Genomic DNA, 22190 nt, shown 5'->3' on the forward strand with positions numbered 1-22190 from the left:
ACAGAAGAAAGACAAGTGCTTTCTTTACTAGACTGTTTAGATACTTTTTGTATAAGGGCCATGAAACCGGCTGGGAAATGGAGTTAGATGCATCAAGAGTTTTGGTTCTAGAGTGTTACAATTAAAATTCTATTCATTTTGTTTTGTGTTAGAAATGAGAATCTGGGCTGCAATCTACTTGAAATGAAACAGGATGAAAAAATGCAGAAAAAACACAGCACACTTTTATAAATTTTGTGGACAGGTATGCCCACATATGTTTCTTTGGAACCATATGAAACATGGACTCTAAGGCTCACTACAGACAACTGATTCCATCTTTCCCATAAATAAATAATAGTGTAAGCTGTAATGGACATAAAATAGAATTTGCCTCAAATCAAACTTTCATTAGCTAATGTCTACTTCTAGACTGAAATGTCCTACTATAGTCACTTTGTAGAAAGGCACACTGAACGACTGCACTAAATCTCCACTTTACAGAACAAATTCTGCCATAACTTTACAACCTGGCTTAAAGTCACCTGTGTAACCTCACTGGAGCCAATGGGATTTTAAGGGGTGTGAGTCTGTGGACAATTTGGCCCAGAGTCTATACGCAGGTCTGTTCAAACAAGGTGAAATTATCACTGATCTTCTACTTTACCCCCAAGCTAGCAAATTCATTGTTGCAAGTGCTAAGCTTCTTTTGAAGTACTTATTGATGAGAAGTTAATTTCAGTTTGATCTCTGAGCTTGGGATGATTTCTCACATGCTACTTTATAGCAAGAGAAAAGCAGCTTTCCATATTCATACAAATCCAACCCAAATGAGTCTCTAAACAACAACAACAACAACAACAACAAAGCTGGTTCTATTGTATCATGCCAAATGCAACTATCACTGAAAGAAAAACTTTCTCTGCAGCCTCTGCAGGTTATCCTGGAAATGAGGTGCTTTAAGAATGTTAGTAGGCTGACATGAAGCACTTTTTAACTGTATTAGTTTTCATTTCAACATGTGTTCAACTGAATTAGAGTAAAGTGGTATGAGACTGGGTTCAACATGTAAATGCCATAAGAGTGGCTCTTTGATTTCATCAGTGTCTCTTTGGGATATTGATCTGTGTTCTACGACACAAAAAGGAAAAAAAGATGATAATCGTGCACAGCAATGAAATTACTGCAGGTTTCATGAGAGGAGAGAAAAAGAGATGAAATACTGGAACAAGTATATCAAGAGGCAGCGCTTTTAAGAACACCTTTACCTCACTCAGTTAAAAAGAACAAAACATTTTTCTTCCATGTATTATACTGTAGCTAGAGTAAGGTCCTTCTAACAACATAACAGGTAAAAATGGAAGATGTTAGGTAACATTTTCAAGAGTGCCTAAGTGATGTAGGAGCCTATTAGGAGCCTCAGAATCTATCTCATTGAATGTCAATTACACTTAGGCTCCTAAGTGCTTATGTCACTTTTAACAATGGGACTTAGGCCAGGTCTACACTACAGACCTATATCAGTATAACTACATTGCTCAGGGGTGTGAAAAATCCACACCCATGAGCGACACAATTATACTGACATAAATTCCCCCCCACCTCCATGGAGGCAGCGCTATGTTGTTGGGAGAGCATCTCCTGCTGGCATATCTACCGCTTTTCGGGGAGGTGAATTAACTACACTGATGGGAGAAGCTCTCCCCCCATTGGCGTAGGAGCGACTTCACTAAAGCACTACGGCGGCTGTAGTGCTGTACATGAAGACAAGCCCTTCGGTTCCTAAGGCACTTTTGAAAATTTTATCCATCCAGATAAACTAGAGAGTAACAAACTCCAGATTCTTCTTGTACTCCCTGAATTCAGTACACTTTGGGCTCAGCTGTGCGCTTGCCGAGGCAAACTGCTCATGCAGACCCTTTGAATGGTATAATGCAGGGGTAGGCAACCTATGGCACACGTGCCAAAGGCGGCACGCGAGCTGATTTTCAGTGGCACTCACACTGCCCGGGTCCTGGCCGGGGCTCTGCATTTTAATTTAATTTTAAATGAAGCTTCCTAAACATTTTAAAAACCTTATTTACTTTACATACAACAATAGTTTAGTTATATATTATAGACTTATAGAAAGAGACCTTCTAAAAATGTTAAAATGTATTACTGGCACGCGAAACCTTAAATTAGAGTGAATAAATGAAGACTCAGCACACTACTTCTGAAAGGTTGCCGACCCCGGTATAATGCCTCCAGGACCATGCAGGAAGCAGTGTGAGGTGCTTCTTCCTATACCTGCTCTATGGATGCCAGTGAACCCTGGCTGCTGCATACAGAGACCCTTCCCTCACCCAGTCATGGACCTTCCACATAGCACTGCACTCTCTTGCACCTACAGACATACCGTATTATGTCTGTCCTGAGCAGCCTTGCTCAGGGAAGGGGGAAGGGAGTGCAGAGAGTTCCCTACATCCATCCCATCCCCACTTCAACCACGCACATTATGAGGGGCCACAATTTGTTCCATTGTGGTTTTAAGCACTGAAAAGTTGTTGGTATTTTTTTAAAAACGCGTTTCTTTCATGTTTAATACCCAAGACCAGCGCTACTTAAATGGCAATGTTTACAAGTTCAGTCCAATTACTGCAGGGTTGAAAAACATGTTCGGTGAGTTGCTTCACATCATTGTTTGGTCTTTTTTAATGCAATGAAGAACAAGGTGCCTTTCATTACCTGTGGTGATATGAAGATACTTGCAGCTCAAAGCAGGAAGAATGTATTAGAATGAAAACATTTGATTTGGGCATTAAATATTTTATTTGTTAGATAAAAATCTCCCCTCTACGGATTTTGTATGAGCAATGTATTCGGCATATGTTGGTAATCAGATGCCAGATTTTTTTTTCTTTTCTTCTTTTTGTTTTTGTTTTTTTTTAAAGGCACGGCCAAATAAAAGTCAGAAGAAAGCTAAAAATTAACAGATGAAAAGGAGAGTTAATGATCTGCTAATGGACAGCTATAGGCTCCATCTCTAGCCAGGGGCGGTTGAGAAGGAACTGAGGATGGTTAGCCCACGTGTGCTGGCTAGCCTCGTGGCCAAGCACAAGGACAGTGACAGTGCATGTTGTTGACCCAACAGACACTGCTACCAACGTTCTCCAATCAGCAGGGCAGGGACGCACACACATCTACAGTGGAACACCCACAGGGACACTACTCGAAGAATAAACTGTTTTCCTCTTTAACAAGTCCAGTCTCTTCATGAGTACCTTGCTGCTGAGAGCTATTCCAACCTCCTTTTCCAAAGGCAATTGAAGGACATGGTCAGAAGAAGTCAATCCACTGTTTGAGTTTTCTACTGGACAGACTCTACACCCATCGCTTTTTCTTATTCATGTGTGGAGAGTCTGTCTAATGTTGGAGAGACCTCTTTCTGCTCCAACTAGTCAGGCTGCGATGTATGCCTGGATGAAGATATCAACCAGCTCTGAATACAAACAGGAGGGAGCCAAGGACTAAATTTGGTATTGGGAGACTCATGATGGTTTTTTCTGCTCTCCTTCATACACTTTGCCTTTTACCCATCTGAAGATGAGACACATGATTTTCCCTTCTCTCCATTTTAAGCTCTCAATTTCCTTCTTTATCTGGTTAGGATTTAATCTGGGGATTTCCAGTGAAGACCAGGAAGAGGGTCCTGTGATGGCTACAATACACTTGTTCATCTCTTTGCTGGATCTCTTGAAAAAAATTTCTTTCTTTGGGATTCTGTTAGTTGTAGCAGGGCTAATAGGGTAAGCAGTTGCCTGAAGCTGTGTCTTAGCAAAGGCTAAAGAAAAGAAATGAGTGGCAGGGGCCGTTTTGGGAGCAGTTGGCACCAAATATTTTTCTGTCTGCTGGCTCTGTCTGAGTGATAGCAACCATGAAACCCACTGGAGAAAATGGATGGCTCTAAATACAAGAGTAATTATTTGCATTAGCTTTAGTTTAGTGAAACTTAAATGGATGATTCTTCCTAAAGCAACCTACAGAATTTTAAACAATGAATTAAAACTTACTGTAGAAGACCTTGTTTTTCAGGGCTATATAGCTGACCCTTTTGAACCTACATTACTCAAGCTATGCAAAATATATATGTATAATAAATAACTTTAGAATTTATGGAGTGGAACAGAAAGGATATTAACAGGCAAGCAGAGGGGCTGTGCAACCCTCAGAAGGCTTTTAAAGATTTATTTTTTTAAATGAAGGAATGTGTGCATGTGAGGGGTAGTACTCTTAATTGATACGCTTGTAGACTCCTTACAGAAATCCATGCAATATGATCCAAAATCTGTCCTCAATCTGGTTGCTCTGCTGTTGACTTCAGTGGGAGCAGAATTATCCCACTGCTATTTTCTTTGATTTTTACAACATTTCCCTCTCTGTGGGCACAATCCAACTGCCACTAAAATTAGTGGTGAGACTCCCCTTGACTCCAGAGGTATTTGGATCGGGGTCTATAGTAGTGGTCTATGGCAAGTGTGGAACAACACAGTGAATATGATTTCTGTATGCACTTTTGTGTGTGCAGTTTTTTATTTTCTAAAGCCTGCAGTTTGGCTTTCATCCTGGCGTTCAGCAGATCAGAACTGCAGGGCTATGTTGATCTCCATGCTGGGTCAGGTACACTGCAAGCTGTGGACTGTGTGTGCACTGAGAATGAACTCAACATCAACCTGGAGGGATCAGGCCTTTTAGACCCAACTGCATGTGTTAGTTTAGGGATTCTCCCACACAGATACTGCAAACTGCAACTAATCAGATACAAGGATTCTGTTATAGTGGGGAAAAATACCCATTACTAAAACTGAGAATAAGAATAATTTTCCTGATTATTTTTTAAGGAAAAAAGTACTATTGACAAGTCACCAGTGACATTCCAATAATTCATTAAAGTTTGATTTACAAGAAGCATTAAGGCTCCAGAACTGACATATTTAGTGTTACTGGGGTTTGACACATTTTATATTATTCACTGTCATTGCTGCTTTTTGGGTGGCAGTTGTGAAATGTGCTTCCTTAAGACTGAGCACTGCACAGTAAGGAGAACAGTTGTTGAGAAGCTGCAAAAGAATATCAACCAGACACAAATAATAACAACAGAACACCAGAGTCAGAAGGATTCGGGGTGCCTAGCAAAGTCTAAATTAAAATGTGACCTAATAAACAGAGGCAACATATTAAAAAAAAAAATTCAGAACTGGCAGAACAGATTTCACAGTTTAGCCAATTCATCTCCAAACCTGGCAATCCTTTTGCAATAAATTATAATTGTTGTAAAACAGCACTGATAAGAGAAGCTAGACACCGTCATTCAATAGTCAGAAAAATATTTTTCTGTGGCTAGAGATGAGCAGAATAAAGGCCCTCAAATCTGAAACCTTTCAAATTTCAGAGGGAGAGAAATAGTGATCCAGAATGCTAGACATCTCACCACATCACCTGACACCATGAGATTTTTAGAGTGTGATGCTGAAATTTCCTGAGAAAAGCTCTTAAGATTTTGATATTATTGAATATAAACACTAGCTCTATTCTGCCTTGAACCCTAAACTCTAACTCTGAACTCTAATCCAAATGGAATCCAGATCTGAGCACCACCATTTTTGTCTCATCCCTATTTGTGACTTGTTTATTTACTAGTCAAGTATTCAATATAAACATTCAAAACATACAAGGAAACAGTGACGTACGATAAAGAAGAGAGGCAGCAATAAAAGCACACCAAATCAAAAATCAATCTGGTGGATTTGTTAAAGGGATATGAGAATTCTCTCTTGTATATATAGAAATCCTATATGAGAGAGATTTTTAATGCTCCCATAAGTGTGAAAGGGGCTTTAGATTGTAAGCCCTACAGGGCAGACGTTACAAGCCTCTTTTCTGTGTTTAGATAGCATCCAGCACAATGGGGCCCCACTCTCAACTGGGGCCTCTCGATGCTACTACAATATGTACACTTACTACTAATAATTATAAGTACAATTTTTAAAAACATCAGAAAAAAAATTCAGAATAACCAGGGATTGTCTCAGTTTCAATTATCTCCAATGTTGGATGTCATCATTTTTTGATTCCAAGCACTAATGAAAATAATTATCTGTAGTAACAGAAGGTACAGAATTTCAATTGTCAAAGGGGGGCCATAAGAGATGTTGGGCTGGGTTTTTTTTGTTTTTTTGGGGGGGGGGAAGGGAAGAGAAGGGTATTGTTTTTACCTCAAGCTCTTCCCTTTGTATCTTCATCTATTTTTTCACATACAATCCCCTAGCTCAATTACTGACAGCAAATGCTTCTCTGGGCCCTTTTACAATGGAAGCCAGCTGTGATGGCCCTTCCATGGGTTCAATTCCACACAGCCATTACTTCTACTTAGAAACTGTCCCACCTCAGAAAATACTAGTACCTGCTCACAGTAGTGACTTTATGGCTTAGCCTTTTTCAATGGAACTTCTGTGCCTACGACTCCCTATTAAAACAATGCAGCAGTCTCACTGCAGTATTCTTAAAATTCACAGCCATGGGGCTGCTTTCTAATAAGGTCGAATAGCTGTCTTCAGAAACAAGCTTTAGAAATAAAAGTAGAAAAAGAAGCAGCAAATTAAGATTTGAGTTCTACTGCATCTCTTCTCTCCATGTAATACTACCACCTTCTCAGAAGCATGCCAATGAAAATATAGACAACTCTGAAAAAACTTTTATCACTCAAGAAGTGGTTAATAGTTTGAGTGGCTGCTGTGTTCATAGATTTCCAGTCCTGCTTCGAGAGCTTCAGGAGAACTGCCTGTCAGTTTTATTGTGTGTACTTTTTAGGGGCAGAGAGAAGTGGTTGCAGAAAAATGATAATACTTCAAAGCGACTGTTTTGTTTTGCAGGATGATTTGAAATCCCACAATCTAAAATGATGAACTGGACAGACACTGTGAGTCAGGTACTTCAGAGTGTTCCGTTATCATGAAAACATCAATAAACAAAACGACGTTAAAAGCACACAGATAAAAATGAAAGTAATGTTGTAGGCACCCCCAAGAGGGTCATGACTCATGACCCATGGATTGAAAGCCTCTGCTATAGTGAAATGAACCCCAGTGCTGCATGCAGCAGGCTCTATTACAGCATCCCCCAAATTAAAACAATTTTTAACGGAATAAAGATCTCCCTCCAGGATTGTAAAGACAAATGCTACTCTAATTTTGTGAAACCATGGCATTTAACTATGAAGAAGATGCACCATTCATTTGCAGAGATCTCCAGTCAATTGTTCAAAGACTGAGTCTTTTTATACTAGATATATGCACTTATTACTTGAAAATGAAAATCCTTGTAAACATGGACTATTGTAATATTCCAAAGTAGCAGCAGGTAAGAACTTACCATTTTCTGGCTGGTCCTTAATATCAGCTTCACTTGGCTGGCTGGGACTTTCAGATTGACTTGAATCTGAAAAACATAAAATACAGCCAAAAATTACAGGGTCTGCTGTGGAAAGTAGATCACAGGCGCCAGACTTCCTTAAAAGGTTGAAAGTACAAGCTAAGGACAGGAATGTTGCACTAGGACATGACAATGCTAGGAGGCCAGTGCCCTGGTCATATTTATGCTAGGAAGAAACTGTATCTTGTTTACATCATTGCATGGGGTGTTCAGTCTGTGTATTAGCATAAATTAGGCTTAGAGAAATCTTCTCTTTAGAGGAAGCCTGATTTAAACTGCTTTTCTACATTTTTTTATAATGCAGTTTGTATGTTGCATACAAACCTGAGACTTAATCTAGAGTCAAAACATATTTTTAAACTGGCATATAGCAGTAACTAACTATAAAAGTAATGCTAACTAACATGTTCTGATTACTGTCTATATGTTACAGCAACAGAAATTCACAATACAGATAGAAGACCTGATTCTCATCATGCTTTCCCTGCGGGTACAGTGGTGTAGCACACTGAAATAAATGGCATTACTCCTCATTTACATGGTGTAAAGCGAGATCAGATGCTGAACCAACGGCTTCAGGACATGCACCAATAATGAATTCTACAGGTTCCCAGTTAGAAGTCTCCAACTAACCTACTAATATATTTGCCTGAAACAATCAAACGACCCGTAAGATCATCTCTGTTGATGTAGGTTTGTTAATCTACATTCACTTTCTTTTGTACTAAAAAAGGTGCTTTTAGTTAAAAAATAAGGATTTTTAAGAGAAGCTTTGGGTAAACAAGATTTTTGTTTCATAATTATTTTTAACTGTCTGCTCTTCAAATTGGAAAAAATGCTTTATATGTGTAAAAAAATATTTTCTAAAGAAAAACTCAACCTCTTAACTAGGTTTTCTTAAGACTAACAGAAACATTACAGAGTTAAAAGAAATCACACTTTATCAGTTTTGGGTAAAAGAACAATTTGGGATAAATTTAAACTTTTAAAAAAGCTTTAACTCAAAACACACTTAAGAAATGAAACCATTTGTTACTGTATTAAAAAAAAATCTACATTTGTGGTAAACCTATTTCCTCACGTCACCTTGACTGTGCAAGGTTTAGAATTAGCTGTCTGAAATTGGACTACATTTCAGTCAGAAGTCAATGCAAGATCAAAAGGTCATGACACTTAACTGTGATTAAATTGAAAATCTTACTTCTATTGCAATAGAGTGATAACACCACCCCTTCTATTTCTTTGAGGTATTAATAGCACTGAAAGAAGCAGCACTTCTAGAGACCTTGGGTCAAGCAATGCTAATTTATTGCTTTAAAAAGGCCCCTTGCTTTTAAGCAAATGAAGCTTTTAATTACCACTGAGTACTATAAAGAAAATGCCTATTTTAAATATTTTTTAAAAATTTACCTGCTACTGTATCCATTAACTATTGTGAAAAAGCTTAAAGGACAATTCCGTATAAATTAAACACTAAATCTAATAAAAGGTGCACACATTATATTAGAAACTTTATGAAAATTAAAATTAAAAATGTTTAGTAAAGAAAGCTCCAGGGTAGATATCTGTAGTTAAAATCAACGTGAAGTTCAGCTAAAAAAACTGACAATGTGCTATCCCACAACACTATTATCTACCTCTAAGAACTATCTTCTCCTCCAGCTTCTAAATGTATTATTTTAATCATTTCCTAAAGGAAGCTTGGCAAAGATTTTAAATTTAAACTTTGTCGCTAACATTTTATTTTAAATATCAACTTTGTGGGTTAGCATTATCTCTAAACTCAGATCCTGGATAGCAGATAGTCCATATAAGCCTATCCGCAGCGTTGCCATATTCTGGACACCATATTTTGACAGAAGTTTTATGTTTTTGGTACCACAAAGGTTAAAAATTCAGTCAGCATTCAAGGACTAATTCAACATATTTCATTGCATAGGACATGCATTATGTTTCTTTTTTCCCCACCAAGTCATTGTTCAATCACTGTTTGACCGTTACAACTAAAATAATGTTAAAATGTAGTAAAAATATTTATTTTTTAAAACAGATAGTGAAGAAATATGGAAATAAGATGAATAACTAAAAAAATATTTTAAAAGTCATTTAGACGGCAGCGGGAATGGCCGATCACTGGTACATGCAAGGATGCCAAGCTACGAGCTGGCACACTTCTGATACCTAGTGTGGCACCTTCGCTCTTCATCGATGCTCCATATCCTGTATTCGGCACAGAAACTTAGACTTTCTCTCTGGATGCTGAGATACAAAGAATGCATTTTTGTATATGTTTAGCGCCGCGCTCCAGACACCAGAATTAGTGGCAAGACAGACAGTGAGCCCAGAACGTTTGTTAGCATATTGAGACTTGCCTTTTTTTTTTTTCACATCTAGCTACAAATCCTATTTTTCTGCAACCCTCTCCTCATGTAAAAAATACCCCCAAAAACTATAGTGTTTGCAAACGGGCAAAGGAAAATAAAATGCAGTAAAATGTGTTTTTAAAAATACGATGATACAGATCATCTAAGGCTCCCAAAAATACTAACTGGGCAAAAGTCTGCTCAGAATTGTCATGCAAGGTACCGTCTCATGGAAACCCCTGATAAGAACACTGAAGAAGGCACTTAGCCAAAATGTTTCTATGCAGAATTTTGTTTCCCTGGTTTTATTCAGATGCTGCAGATGATCTGGCACATATAAATGTGCCACCACACAATTAAAGGATTGGCAAAATTCAGTGCCATTGTATTTTATAACCCTGTCGAGGACTACATAGTTTTTGTTCACAGCCCACCTCACTTTTTCCTGAGTTGGCAATAGCTTGCACAATTTTTCATTTTGATTAAGGAAACTTTAAAACCCCAGCTTTCTGAATGTTTCATGTTTTGTGGGTTCTGATATTGTGGGTGGGATATCAGTCCTACTGAGTCCGTTAGCCAAACAGGTGACTAGAGAAATAAATTAATTTTTGTCCATACATAATAGATATAAATGAAAGACTGTTTTCTAAGTATTTGCATGAAATCAATAAAATCACTTATTATAAAGCAGTTTAACAATGCATTTGATATTCTCTTCTCTATGTATTTGATAGCTGCTTCACACAATACACTATAGACACTTTATGCCTATTTTCTTTAGCAGCGACATTGCCAGCTAAATTCTACCACCTGCAATAATTAGAGCCAGTGAAAAACATACAAAACAAAATATACAGTAGATGGGAGCCCCTCTTGAATCCAGGGCCCCCTGCGGCAACGAGTTTCATTGGTGCCTGAAGCTAGGGCTGGTAGGAAGCCAAAGAATCTGTATATTACAATAAAGTGCATGTTATTAAGGGGTGTATTTAAATGATTTCAGATGGAGTTGGAAACATTATAGTGAGGAAGCACTATTAGGGATTGCTGATTTTTTTTAAAATCCAGGAGTTTAGTTTTATGTTTAAGGAAGCTTAACCTTGAATAGCGCAGCATTTTTTAGTTTAAAAAAAGCCCTCCGATAGAATTTTAACCCTAAAGTAGCAAGAGTTAGCACGCATGAGAGTACACTTGGTTTACTGGACTATCGGGGCTCAGATGGGGCTGATATCAATAATCATTATAAGGAAACAGAATAAAAGGAATTTTGAAGCTATATTATTCTGTATCTCCTGGAGCCAACTATTAGTGGGGGTGAAAAAAGACAAAATGGGCCAGATTTTCTGAAGCAGCCTCTGATATTGTGGATCAGGCCCTTAAAAACATGCTATCCCAATGCAACAGTGGGCGTTATATGGAAGAGCTGAGTCTGATCTTGAACTTGACCTCAAACTGTGGACAGGCACGGTCCTTTAGCTCAAGCAGGAGGGATTTGTGCTTTCTGACGCTGATGGTCCTGGGTTTCATTCCCACTGTAAATTGTGGTGCCTTGTATGTGTGTGACCACAGATTCACTACACTGTAGAAAAAGGGCTCGTGATGATGTGTGCCGTTGAATAGACGTGATCCATTGTTTGGCAACAATAAAAAGGAAAGATGAAAGGTTCAGTGAAAACTCTGGGTTCTAGGTGGTAGCAACATCAACAGACTAACACCGCGGTCCTTACTTGTAGACAAAGAAGAAACAGACCTGAAACAGAGACACAGAGATATCCTACTTCCTCACAGAAAATGACCATAGTTTTACCAACTGCTTATGCAGTTTGATAATCAAAATACACTTATCCACTTACCACTACTACACTACTTATAATTATGCTACCTTGAGAGGCAAGACATTTTCTTGGAGAGGTACTGTATGGTAAACAGAAAATCTCCTCTAACATTTTCATTCAGGACATGCAATGTTCTTCCTCTCAGCGTTTCCTGTTTGAATCTAGGCCGAAGTGATCTTAAGCAACCTATCTTGGCTATCTGGTGTTCTATGTTAAATGAATTAGTGGGTGTCAGATTAATTCCTACCAAACCAGTGTCCCCATCATAACTGAACCCTTGTTATTGGTTTCATCAGAGAAGCCAGTGTGTGAATGGGCATGGAAATGTATCTACCCTCTAACTGGGAGAGGTGGTCCCTTCAGGATAGAGGAAAAGCATGTTGGTGGGGATCAATGAGGAAGACTGTATTAACACTGCCCATGCTGACCCTGTTCTGTGGATAAGTAAATAGAGAGCTCCTTTCTTCAGTACTGTCAGTCCACATCTTTCACAAGCACTAGAAAAGTGCACAAGTAAAATTTTGCATTCATGTCATGTTTTATTGGGAAAATATTATATAATGGTCTGACATTTTATTCAAGTTTCAGAGTCCTATTTGTAATAAAATATTTATACATCTGGGTTGTGTTCATGCAATACAGTTTTCATCTATAATTTGGGGTACAGATTCCACCAAAGATTTATATATATAAAAAAAATCTAAATCATATCCCTTTATACAGAAACCTGTATGCTGAGTTTAAGGGACGAGTGATTTACAAGCAGAAACCAGCACAGGTACTGAGACTTTTTATACTTACTTTTACTAAATTTACTACAATTGTTATTTATAGATAGATTTGGAAGGATTAGATATTTCAGCAAATATCGATAAATGTAAATTTCACCTAACACACACAAACTGACGAAAAAATATTTCCACCAATAATAATTAAAATTTGCAGATAAGCAAAGTAAGAAAAATGCTGCTTGAGAATTCATTAGAGTTTCATTTCAGAATATTTATTTTGACATGTGGTGTTGGCAATTTGTGTTTTAACAGTTTATAAGGCTTTCGTTTTTGAATCTAAATGTCTACCGTCATCAAATAGTTATTTTCTGACCACTCTATTGTTTGACAACCTCGCAGCACAGTGAAAATTGGAAAAATAAAAACTGAGAAAAAAAGCTTAAAACCCATCATTTTGTGCAACTGTGAAAATTTAAATGGATAAATATTTTTAAAATGCTTAAAAATAAACATTGATCCATTGAAATTATAAAAAAATAAAAATCAAATTCTGCCACGCCTATTTATAGTTATAGGGGTGTGTACTATTATTTATTTATTTTAAATAAGACACTGATCTACATTTAAATTCTAGCCATCACCTTCAAGTCAACTATTTTATAAGGTGTTCCAAGTGCCCATGTGTCATTATCATACATGTCTGCCTCACACATGTATATATCCATACCAGCCGTCTAGTTCTTATTTTATGCACCCCATATACAGTATGTTACATCCTTTCAACTCATGAACAAGGGTTCTGCGGTGGTAAAATCACAGCAATGCCAGTCTGGTTTTTATTAGGAGAGGACTCTTAATTCCTGTACACTGGGAAAGAGATTATCTTTGATAATGGAAATGTAAATCAAAGCTTGCTGTTGTTTATTCCAGACAGACATTTGTGTGTTAAGTCTGTTTATCAGGCAACACTTTGTCTAAGCCAGGAAGTAGTCAGCCTTTGTAACAAGATGTATGCAAATGATTTTCCCATGAGCCCTTGCCACAAAACTTTTGTGGCAAAAAACTCCTTATTACTTCACCAGTAAGACGTTACTAAGCTACCCTGTAAGTAGACTAGCGACAAAACAGCTAGCTAGACTATGCTGATGAGTTTGAATGAGACCAAAACATGTGCCCACAGTCTGTTGCTCTTTATTCTAAGCAGACTTTGTGTATTACATCTGTTTATCAAGCAACACTTTGTCTGAATAATCAGGCTTTGTAACAAGGTAGATGGAAGCAGAGATCCCAGAAACTCCAGAGCTAACTTGTCTGAGGCAAAAACTCCTCATTACTTCCTTAGTCATAAGAAATGGGAGCAGCGTGTATAACTTGACTATAATGATAATAGTACTCCAAAGCGGTATCAAAATAGTTTTCATTTTAAATCAACTTTGTTTGTTTTCACGAGTCCATCCATGAATGATTTACTGGTATCATGCGATAGCCCTAGAATGTGGGAAATCTGTGTATTCCCGTATTTGCTGCTTGATATTACAAACAAGCATTTGATTCACGTCTAACTGTTTGTTTTTAAAACAGTTTACAGCCTTTGATTCCTGCTTATTGATTTATTTCTGGAACATTTTCTATGTATTTCTTTGCAGCAGCAAACATTAATTTTGACTTAATTCAAATTGTCATCAAAGGATTCCTTAAGGAATCCCATAGCACACATTTTATTTGTTATAATAAGATATTCTTAAAGTAAACAACATGCAACTGTTTTTTTTTAATTCCAAGAGACACAAAAATCTGTTACCCGAACCCAAAGGATTCAAATTTGTTCAGCCCTTTTTCCTAGACAAAATAAACACTTTAGGACTTTACTTGTTTGTATTCTCCTCAGTGGTGCTGTATGCATCAGCAGCTAAAAACAAAGAAACTTTTAGCTGCTCAGACAAAATGCAGAAGCTCCCCAAACAACGAAGCGGGGCTGGGGGTGGGGAAGCATTCAGAAAGTCTGACAGTCCATTCAATATAGGGATGATGGCCATAATGCACCCAGGGTCCCCTTGCTAATTAAATATGCATTGGCACAGTTTTGATCGATGCAAGCCATGGATCAGATGACACACCTGCAAAATCTTGAGCCCAGTGCTCCCAGGAAAGGGAAAATACAGCCTGTCTCCTTATCTTTGTTTTCAAAGGCTCTCAATTTCTGTGCTTAGATATCTAATTTAATTCTCTCACCCCTCAGCAAACTGGATTAGGAAAGTCAATACTGCCTTTGTGCATCGACAGGAACACACAGCTTTCCTTTTATTCAATTTAGCCATGACCTTTAGACAAAGATAATGACAACTGTCTAAAAGTAAGGTAAGGCCTTAAAAAGGCCATACAGAGGGGGCCCCTTTGCTTTTTGTCATTCCACAGCTCTGGAACTCCCCGTCAGTCCTGGAGCAAGCTGGAAACAATTTTTTGCAAATGTCAGCTACTAACCGGTCCTTAAAAACCAAGTGGGGCTCGTACTCCATCCAGGAAACCATTTGGTTGGCGTCCCACATCAGTGTCAGGACAGACACTCACCAGTCATTTGCCAAGAGGCAGAAATTACCCTGAAGTAAACAATCACCCCAATAATACATTGAGCTGCTGTATGAAGAAGGAAGCGATGGTACTATTTATTCAATAGAGTTTAGGGAAAAAAGTGAAATGGAATAATCAAGTAAATTCCATGGGTAACAAATAAATTTCTGGCTATGATATTTGGAAGATAATTTGGAATTTTAGACCTAACAGTATATTGTGGAGAGAGTTGTACATATCTACCAAAACCGTGCCTTGAAGTGCTAGAGATCTGAGAAGAACCTGTCCATATATCTTCATAAGCCTGATCCAAAGTCAGTAGATCCCACTGATTTCACTGGGTTTGGATCAGGCCCTCTATTACTTGTGAGACTGTCTTTTTAACCTGGACCCCTGTCTACAAGAACTGGACTGAGACCACAAATTCATTTTGCATAGGCCTCCAAAAAGCCATCAGCTTGTAATTAATTTTGATAACTACTGACATGGGTCATATTTTAATTGATGATTTAGAGGTGAAAAAATCCATATTCCCTAAGTAATCCAGCCCGACAAGAAAAATGAGCTTTTATGAGGTAAAATATTTAATTTTGCAGTATTTTTCAGCTGCACTTAAAAATATACTTGGCATTTCCTAGGTATGGACCATTATTTGTCTTATATACCTTTTTTACATAGGTTTGGAGAAAGGTATTTGTAATGGGGAAAAAATCTGGGCAAAGTTGGATTTCTGAGCCTCTACAATCTTGGGAAATAAAAAAATCAGAATAAATAAGAGCCAGGATAAACCACTGGGAAATATAAATTAACCTATTTTTCATCATCATGAACCCCAAAATAAAAAATCTAATTTGAGCCTTAACCCTTGGATTCCTTTCTACAAAATTTGCCTAAGTCCCTCACAAACTGATTTACACTATTCATTTCTATGACTTTAAAGTGATTTAAATGTATTGGATCATTTCAGTTTTTTAGAGCGCGTCCATTTGGATCTATATGGGTTTCTAGACAGATGCAGTGCTCACTTATTTAAAATTAATTGCAGTACAATAATTTTAAATTGCTTCACACTGTACTAATCTCTAGTGCTTTGAAATATTTGAACCACTCTATTTAGAAGCCATCAACGTTCTGAATATGCGCACCAATGAAGAGTTTAAAACACAGAAGGGCTTCATTGATGATCCTAAAGTGTCAGTGAGCAGGGTTCGGGCACGCTCAGTATATAGGTCTTTAAAACTATAGAGTAATTCTACAGCATTTGTCTGAACTTCAATCTGTAATTAATTAAAGCTCATTTGAGCTATAACATTTCAAAATATGTGAACTGATGAAACTAGAAAAACACCATTATAAATAATGACACACTGAAACTATTACTATTAATAATAAAATAATGTGCACTCATATAACATCTTTCATCTGAGGAATTCAAAGCATTTTATTAGGATTAAGTTAAACCTCACAATACTTCTGTAAGGAAGATGAATATTATACCCATTTTATAGATGAATGACCTGAGGCATGGAGAGATTAAGTGATTTATCTCCAGAGCTACAGTGTCTAAAAGATGGGAATAGAAGGCAAGAGGCCTGGCCCATAATCTCTTGCTCTAAACACCAGATATCGTTCCCTCTTATACATAGGCACCATAACTACGGTGTTGTCATGGTTAAACTAGAAAACTTCCAACTGTACTGCATGGAAAAAGTGTGGCTTAAAAGCCTGGTACTAATGCCAGTCAGACTGAATCCTTTTAGTCTCCCTTAGGGCATGTCTACACTGCAATAAAACACCCACAAGTGGCCCATGTGAGATGACTCAGGCTCATGGGATTCGGGCTGCAGGGCTATAAAAATACAATGTAGACGTTCAGGCTCGGGCCCAAAACCAGGTTCTGGGACCCTCCCCTCTCATGGGGTCCCAGAGTCTGGGCTCCAGTGAGAGCCTGAATGTCTACAATGCAATTTTATAGCCCTGCAGCCCGAGCCTGCTGACATGGGCCAGCTAGGGGTGTTTTACTGCAGTGCAAACATACCCCTAGGATCCCTGTCGTCTGCCATCTTTTCGTTCATTTTTTGGAGGCAACTTCAAATCACTTCCACAAGAATCTTTGAACTGAAGCACCTTCCATATCGGTACCTAATTAAATTATTAATTGTAATAGTACATTTCTTTGCACTATATTATATTATAGCGCAGACGATGTTTTTCCATGATGGCTTGGAGCAGATCTTGTAGGTTTGGTACAACTCTCTGGGCCTACACAGGTTTTACACCAGTGTAAACCGCACTGACTTCAATGGAGTCTACCCCAGTGTATCTGAGAGGAGAACTGTGTCCACCATTTTCAGTATATACGGAGACTCCACTGGGCTGCAGCACATTCACACACATCAATCTCTCCCCACCCTCACACCTCCTTTTGCTATATATTTATTGTGACAGACCCACCCCTAAGGGATCCAAGCATGTGGCATTTGCTAGGCTATTCATTCTGGTGCTTGTTCTCATCCCTTATCCTCCCCCAACCACGTAATCACTTGCAACGAGGCACATTTCCTCTAGCCAAGATGCACAGCATTACAAGGTCATCTCAAGGTTGCTCTCTGGATTGCCCTAAAGGGGTGGCAGTAAGAGCAGTGCAGTTCTGCCCTCTATTTATAAAACAAACAAAAGCATGTACCGACCCCGGAGTTAGAATCTTTAGGCGACTTCCAAAAGTTGGTCTTTTTTCCACTCACAGCTGCTGTTGCTAGGCTTGCCAACCCTCCAGGATTGTCCTGGAGTCTCCAGGAATTAAAGATTAATTTTTAATTAAAGATTATGTCATGTGAAGAAACCTCCAGGAATATGTCCAACCAAAATTGGCAAACCTAGCTGTGGCACCAATACCAGTCCAGCTGTTTCCCGGCACCAGCAACATAATGTATTTTTCAATCTAGGCATTTTGCTAAATTCATTCTTTTCCTAGACTTCACCCAAGACTTGACTGCTCTACACAAAAGCAAGCAAACGAATAAAAAAACCAACTACAAGAGAAAAGTTTTCAAAGAATATTCAAAAAAAACCCTATATACTAACATTTACAAAAGGAGGAATCTGCTGGGGAATGGGCCCATTTGATATACTAAGGATTAGTATTTCAAACAAAGAAGAATAATGTCACAAATAAAAACAGGTGAGATTAGTTAAGAATAAAAAGAAAGGTGACATAAATTGATATTTCCAGACGTTTTGGTCAATAGCAGCTCAGTACTGAGTTACAGTCAGCACCAATGTGAGCAAAGTTTAAGCCTAATTTTTTATTATGGATTCATAGTGGAAACTTAGTTTTCAAAGCTCTCTTTTAATGGGGTGTACCTGACACCTTGCCTCTTAGCTCTCATCTCAACTCCTTTTAAGTACATATTTGGTTGTAGTGCCAACTTTCCCCCCCTGGTGGATGTCTTTTCCTTGTTCTTTGCATTTGAGGAGTTCAACGTGGCATCTGAAAAATTTCCATTTCAGATTTTCGTTAGCCTCATGTGAACTACGCCTCTTGAGAAAATACGGAAATGTATGTAACTGAAAAACCTGCTTGCCACTTCTAAGCTCTCCTTCTTGCCAGACACCAGCTCTGCACCCCAAAGCCCGTCTTCCTCTCTTCTAACCTGCCTGCTTTTTGCAAATAATTTCAGAAATACTGCAGTCAGTCTGAAGCAATCTCCCAAAGTTAGGAGATTCTGTCTACAGAGAATACCCACCAATCGCTGCTTTGCAGATACGTTCCTGCTCCCACAATATTGCAGATTGCCGCTTAAAAGAAAACTAAATTACCATAAAAATCAGGATGTGTTTTGCTGCATCAGTATCATGTTGGCATCGACAAGACAGATTCAGTCAGAAGAGAAAGAGGCTTTTTGTTAGGCAGTCTAGCTGTACTGCGCTTCTGCAGAGTATATAAGCCACACAGGCAGAAGACAAAGTTAAAACTAATAGAGAAGTGATATCCTGCAGAGTCTATACAGAACCATTGTGCCAAATTACACCCAAATCCAACGTCTGAGGGCTATAAGCAAGGAAAGAATAAAGCAATATTTAAAATGAACATCTTGGGGAACAACAGATCCTTGGAGATATGTGGAATACTAGGGTGCGCTATGGGGAAAAAAATAAAGACAGGGAACTGAAAAAACACAGCATGAAAAAAAGAGTAAGCTTAAAGTGTTCACTCTGAAAATATTAATTACAATTCATTTTAACTTGCTTCCATTGCTGAGAAACTAAAATTTGAGGAGGGAAAAAAAGAAAAGCCCCAAACTCCTAAAACAGAGCACTGGACCGAGTAGACAAAATTTCAATCAAACTTTTAAAGATGCAGGTTTGGTCTGTTGAACAGACAGCTTGACTTGATTACAATTTTAAGTTTAAGTTTCTATTTCTGTTTTTAGATTAAAAGAATCCTAGTGTCAGAAATTTAAATATCGAATAGCAAAATCTCTTGTAGGTTTAGAAAGCATTCAGAAAAGCTGTCAAAAGAAAACGCTATTCTGTTGCCACCATCTGCTTTCTGGCACACTGAGGAAACTTTATTAACAGCAACATTTTCTTGCGTTAGACTATTCACTAATCAGTTTTGTTGTAAAATACAAAAAATAAAAAATTACCCTTTGTTTAGAAGGCAAATACCCACTTTTTGGGGGCTGGCTATACCTTATGCTGTGTCTGATAACATTTTCACATTAAGTTAAGGTTACCTTGCGTTTTTTCTCCCAAACTCATATCTTTAGTGTATTCAAAGCCGGCAAAAACTTTGCCTTGCTGAGACTAAAGAAAAAAACATCAAACATATGAAGTGTTAAAAATCGCTGAATAACTCAAAGGGAAAAAGATAATTTTGAAGGCGTTTTGGCTGAAATCTATTTGCCTTTGAATTGCATGAGTGTTTTAAAATGTTAAAAACACTACAGAGTGACTAATGAATGTAAAAGAATGATAAAGAGTATGGCTCCAGTTATCAGTGGTATGCCTAAAACAAAATAATTTTGACCATTCTGTCATGCAAATATTGACTAAAATGTCATAAATAATGTCTGCGACAAAGATGATGGGAATCCTACAAGGGAGTATTTTGTGCAGCAGTACTTAATGTGCTACAGCATATGCCTCTTAGCATATATTACAGAGGTCGGGAACCTTCAGTTCGGGTAGTCGATAAATTAGCTAAGAGCAGCTAAAACTTCCCAGAGAAAATATCGTACAAATGCTTTTGGAAAATTAAATCCTTGACAAATTTAAAGTTGCAGTGTTAGTTTGGAAACATCTTTGAAGTCGTATTTGTAGGCTGGCTAGTCATGAAAAATCCAAAGCCTTCTCCAAAGAAACCAAGACAAACCATATAAAGTGTAAATGATCCATTGGTCTATGATAAATACCTTCCTGGGCTATTGGTAACAACATTTTCATATAGATTCACCTATTGCCAGGGCAAATGCCATTTGGGTGTCTTTACCACAGTGCAGTTAAAATAAACTAATCACAACAGAACACTTCCATCATTGTTCGTTGTATGAACTAAAATATTAAAAGGACTTGGTCAAATATTTCTTAGTACCAATTTGGCCTCCGCTCCATATGTGTAAAAGGCCAGTAACTTCTGAAGGTAGAAATATAATTAAAGGCAGAATCATGTCAGAATAATCATATAATACACATCTTTATCGAAAGCAGTGCAGGGCTGGGCTACTTTCAAAATCTTAATATTTATGCCATTTTAATACTTTTGTTTACAATAACATAAAAATATCTGGTCCCTGTTATGGATTCAATGCTTGCAAAATGTTTGCAATACTAACTTTTTAAAAGTTACATGCCCATAAAAAAAGGTCTGAAACTGGTAAACTATATTAGGTGCAATCCTGCTTATACAGCAATAAATCAATTTTTTTTTTAAATCTCTGAAATACCAAACTAAGGCATGCAGTTCAGACTACAGAGGTGTGAATAGCTCTGCACACCAAAGTGCTGCACTGTAACTTCCCTATGTGGATCCTGTGGGAGCAAACTAAAAAGTTCCTTGTTCTCACTATAGTCCTGTTTGAAAAGGACTATGTTAACGCAAAGTAGGAACCTTTTAGTTTATGCCCACAGCGTCCACACGGAGGAGTTACAGAGTAGCACTTTGGTGCACATCCCTGTTCATACCCTTGTAATCCCAATTGCAGGGTAGTGTAGACAAGCCCTAAGGCCCAGATGAAACCTTGTGCCCGAGGTTTCAAAAATTTAATTTCTGAGCAAATTTTCACAAAGAGATGACAAATAATTATATTTTATATTTCTAATATGCCTTTCATGCAACATCAAAGAACTTTACCAACATGAATTCGCAAAATACTTCAGTGAGGTAGAAATTCTCTGAAATCTATTTAATCTCTCTCTAATCTGATCTATCACATTTGTAAAATATCTGTCACTATGCAATCTAATTATAGTGAAACTCGGTAGGTTATGTGACTTGACCAAGGCCACTCACCAGATTTGTGGCAGAATTGATAATTGTGCTTGGGAGTCAAGAAACCCAATCCCCTCTTCTCACCGCTAGACAAGTTGCTTCCTAATAATAAACTTATAAATATGGGTTTATATACTAAAAAGACCAGCAAACCCTTTACCATCATGAGATTTGTACAGTAAGGTGGTGCTAGGATGTTGTGGGACTTACAGAGATATCTGGGAACAGAGATAAGATACAACAGCTGATCACTGTGATGGAAAGTACTCAGACACTACAGTGATGGTCACAGGATGGATAGATAGATCAATAGATAGACTGATAGATCCATCTGTGTGTGAGCGTGTGAAATAAAACATTTCTAAATAGTTTATATGAGCTGAGTACTCTTCATTTTTAAAATTTCTTATGACAAGTTTTAATAAAACTTCATTAACAAAGATTAAAAGGCTGAACACACATAGACACAGACACACAGACACAAGTCAAAGAGGAAAAAGTAGTAATAGAGTTGCTGTGTCAACTTTTTTTCCTGTAGAGGCAGAAATAGTGTGGAGGAGTTTCTTGCAGGAACTCGAAAAGTACAAGTTTCTACTGGTTATGGCTATGGGTCAATCACAAAAGGACTGGAAGGACTGAGGATGAAGAATCTATTGGTTTCCAACATTAAGTTCTCAAAGCATGTTAATACATTATAGACTAGTATGCACCACAATTCACTCTTTGGACCAAGGTTGGACTGATTTCAATGGAA

At 37.8% G+C, this 22190-nt stretch overlaps 1 protein-coding gene across 3 annotated transcripts in view; it reads right to left on the reverse strand.

Annotated features, from left to right (window-relative positions):
- The window catches only part of LOC112115967 (nuclear factor 1 A-type), a 297087-nt gene that overhangs the window by 125609 nt on the left and 149288 nt on the right, over positions 1 to 22190 (reverse strand). For all 3 annotated transcript variants that reach the window (XM_026655367.2, XM_024213222.2, XM_024213218.3), the window contains exon 3: positions 7390 to 7455. In XM_026655367.2, coding sequence (XP_026511152.1) covers positions 7390 to 7455 — 66 coding nt within the window. The remainder of the gene's footprint in view (positions 1 to 7389; positions 7456 to 22190) is intronic.

This window comes from Terrapene carolina, unplaced genomic scaffold, assembly GCF_002925995.2.
Source record: "Terrapene carolina triunguis isolate 2854851 unplaced genomic scaffold, T_m_triunguis-2.0 Scaffold210, whole genome shotgun sequence".
NCBI lineage: Eukaryota > Metazoa > Chordata > Testudines > Emydidae > Terrapene > Terrapene triunguis.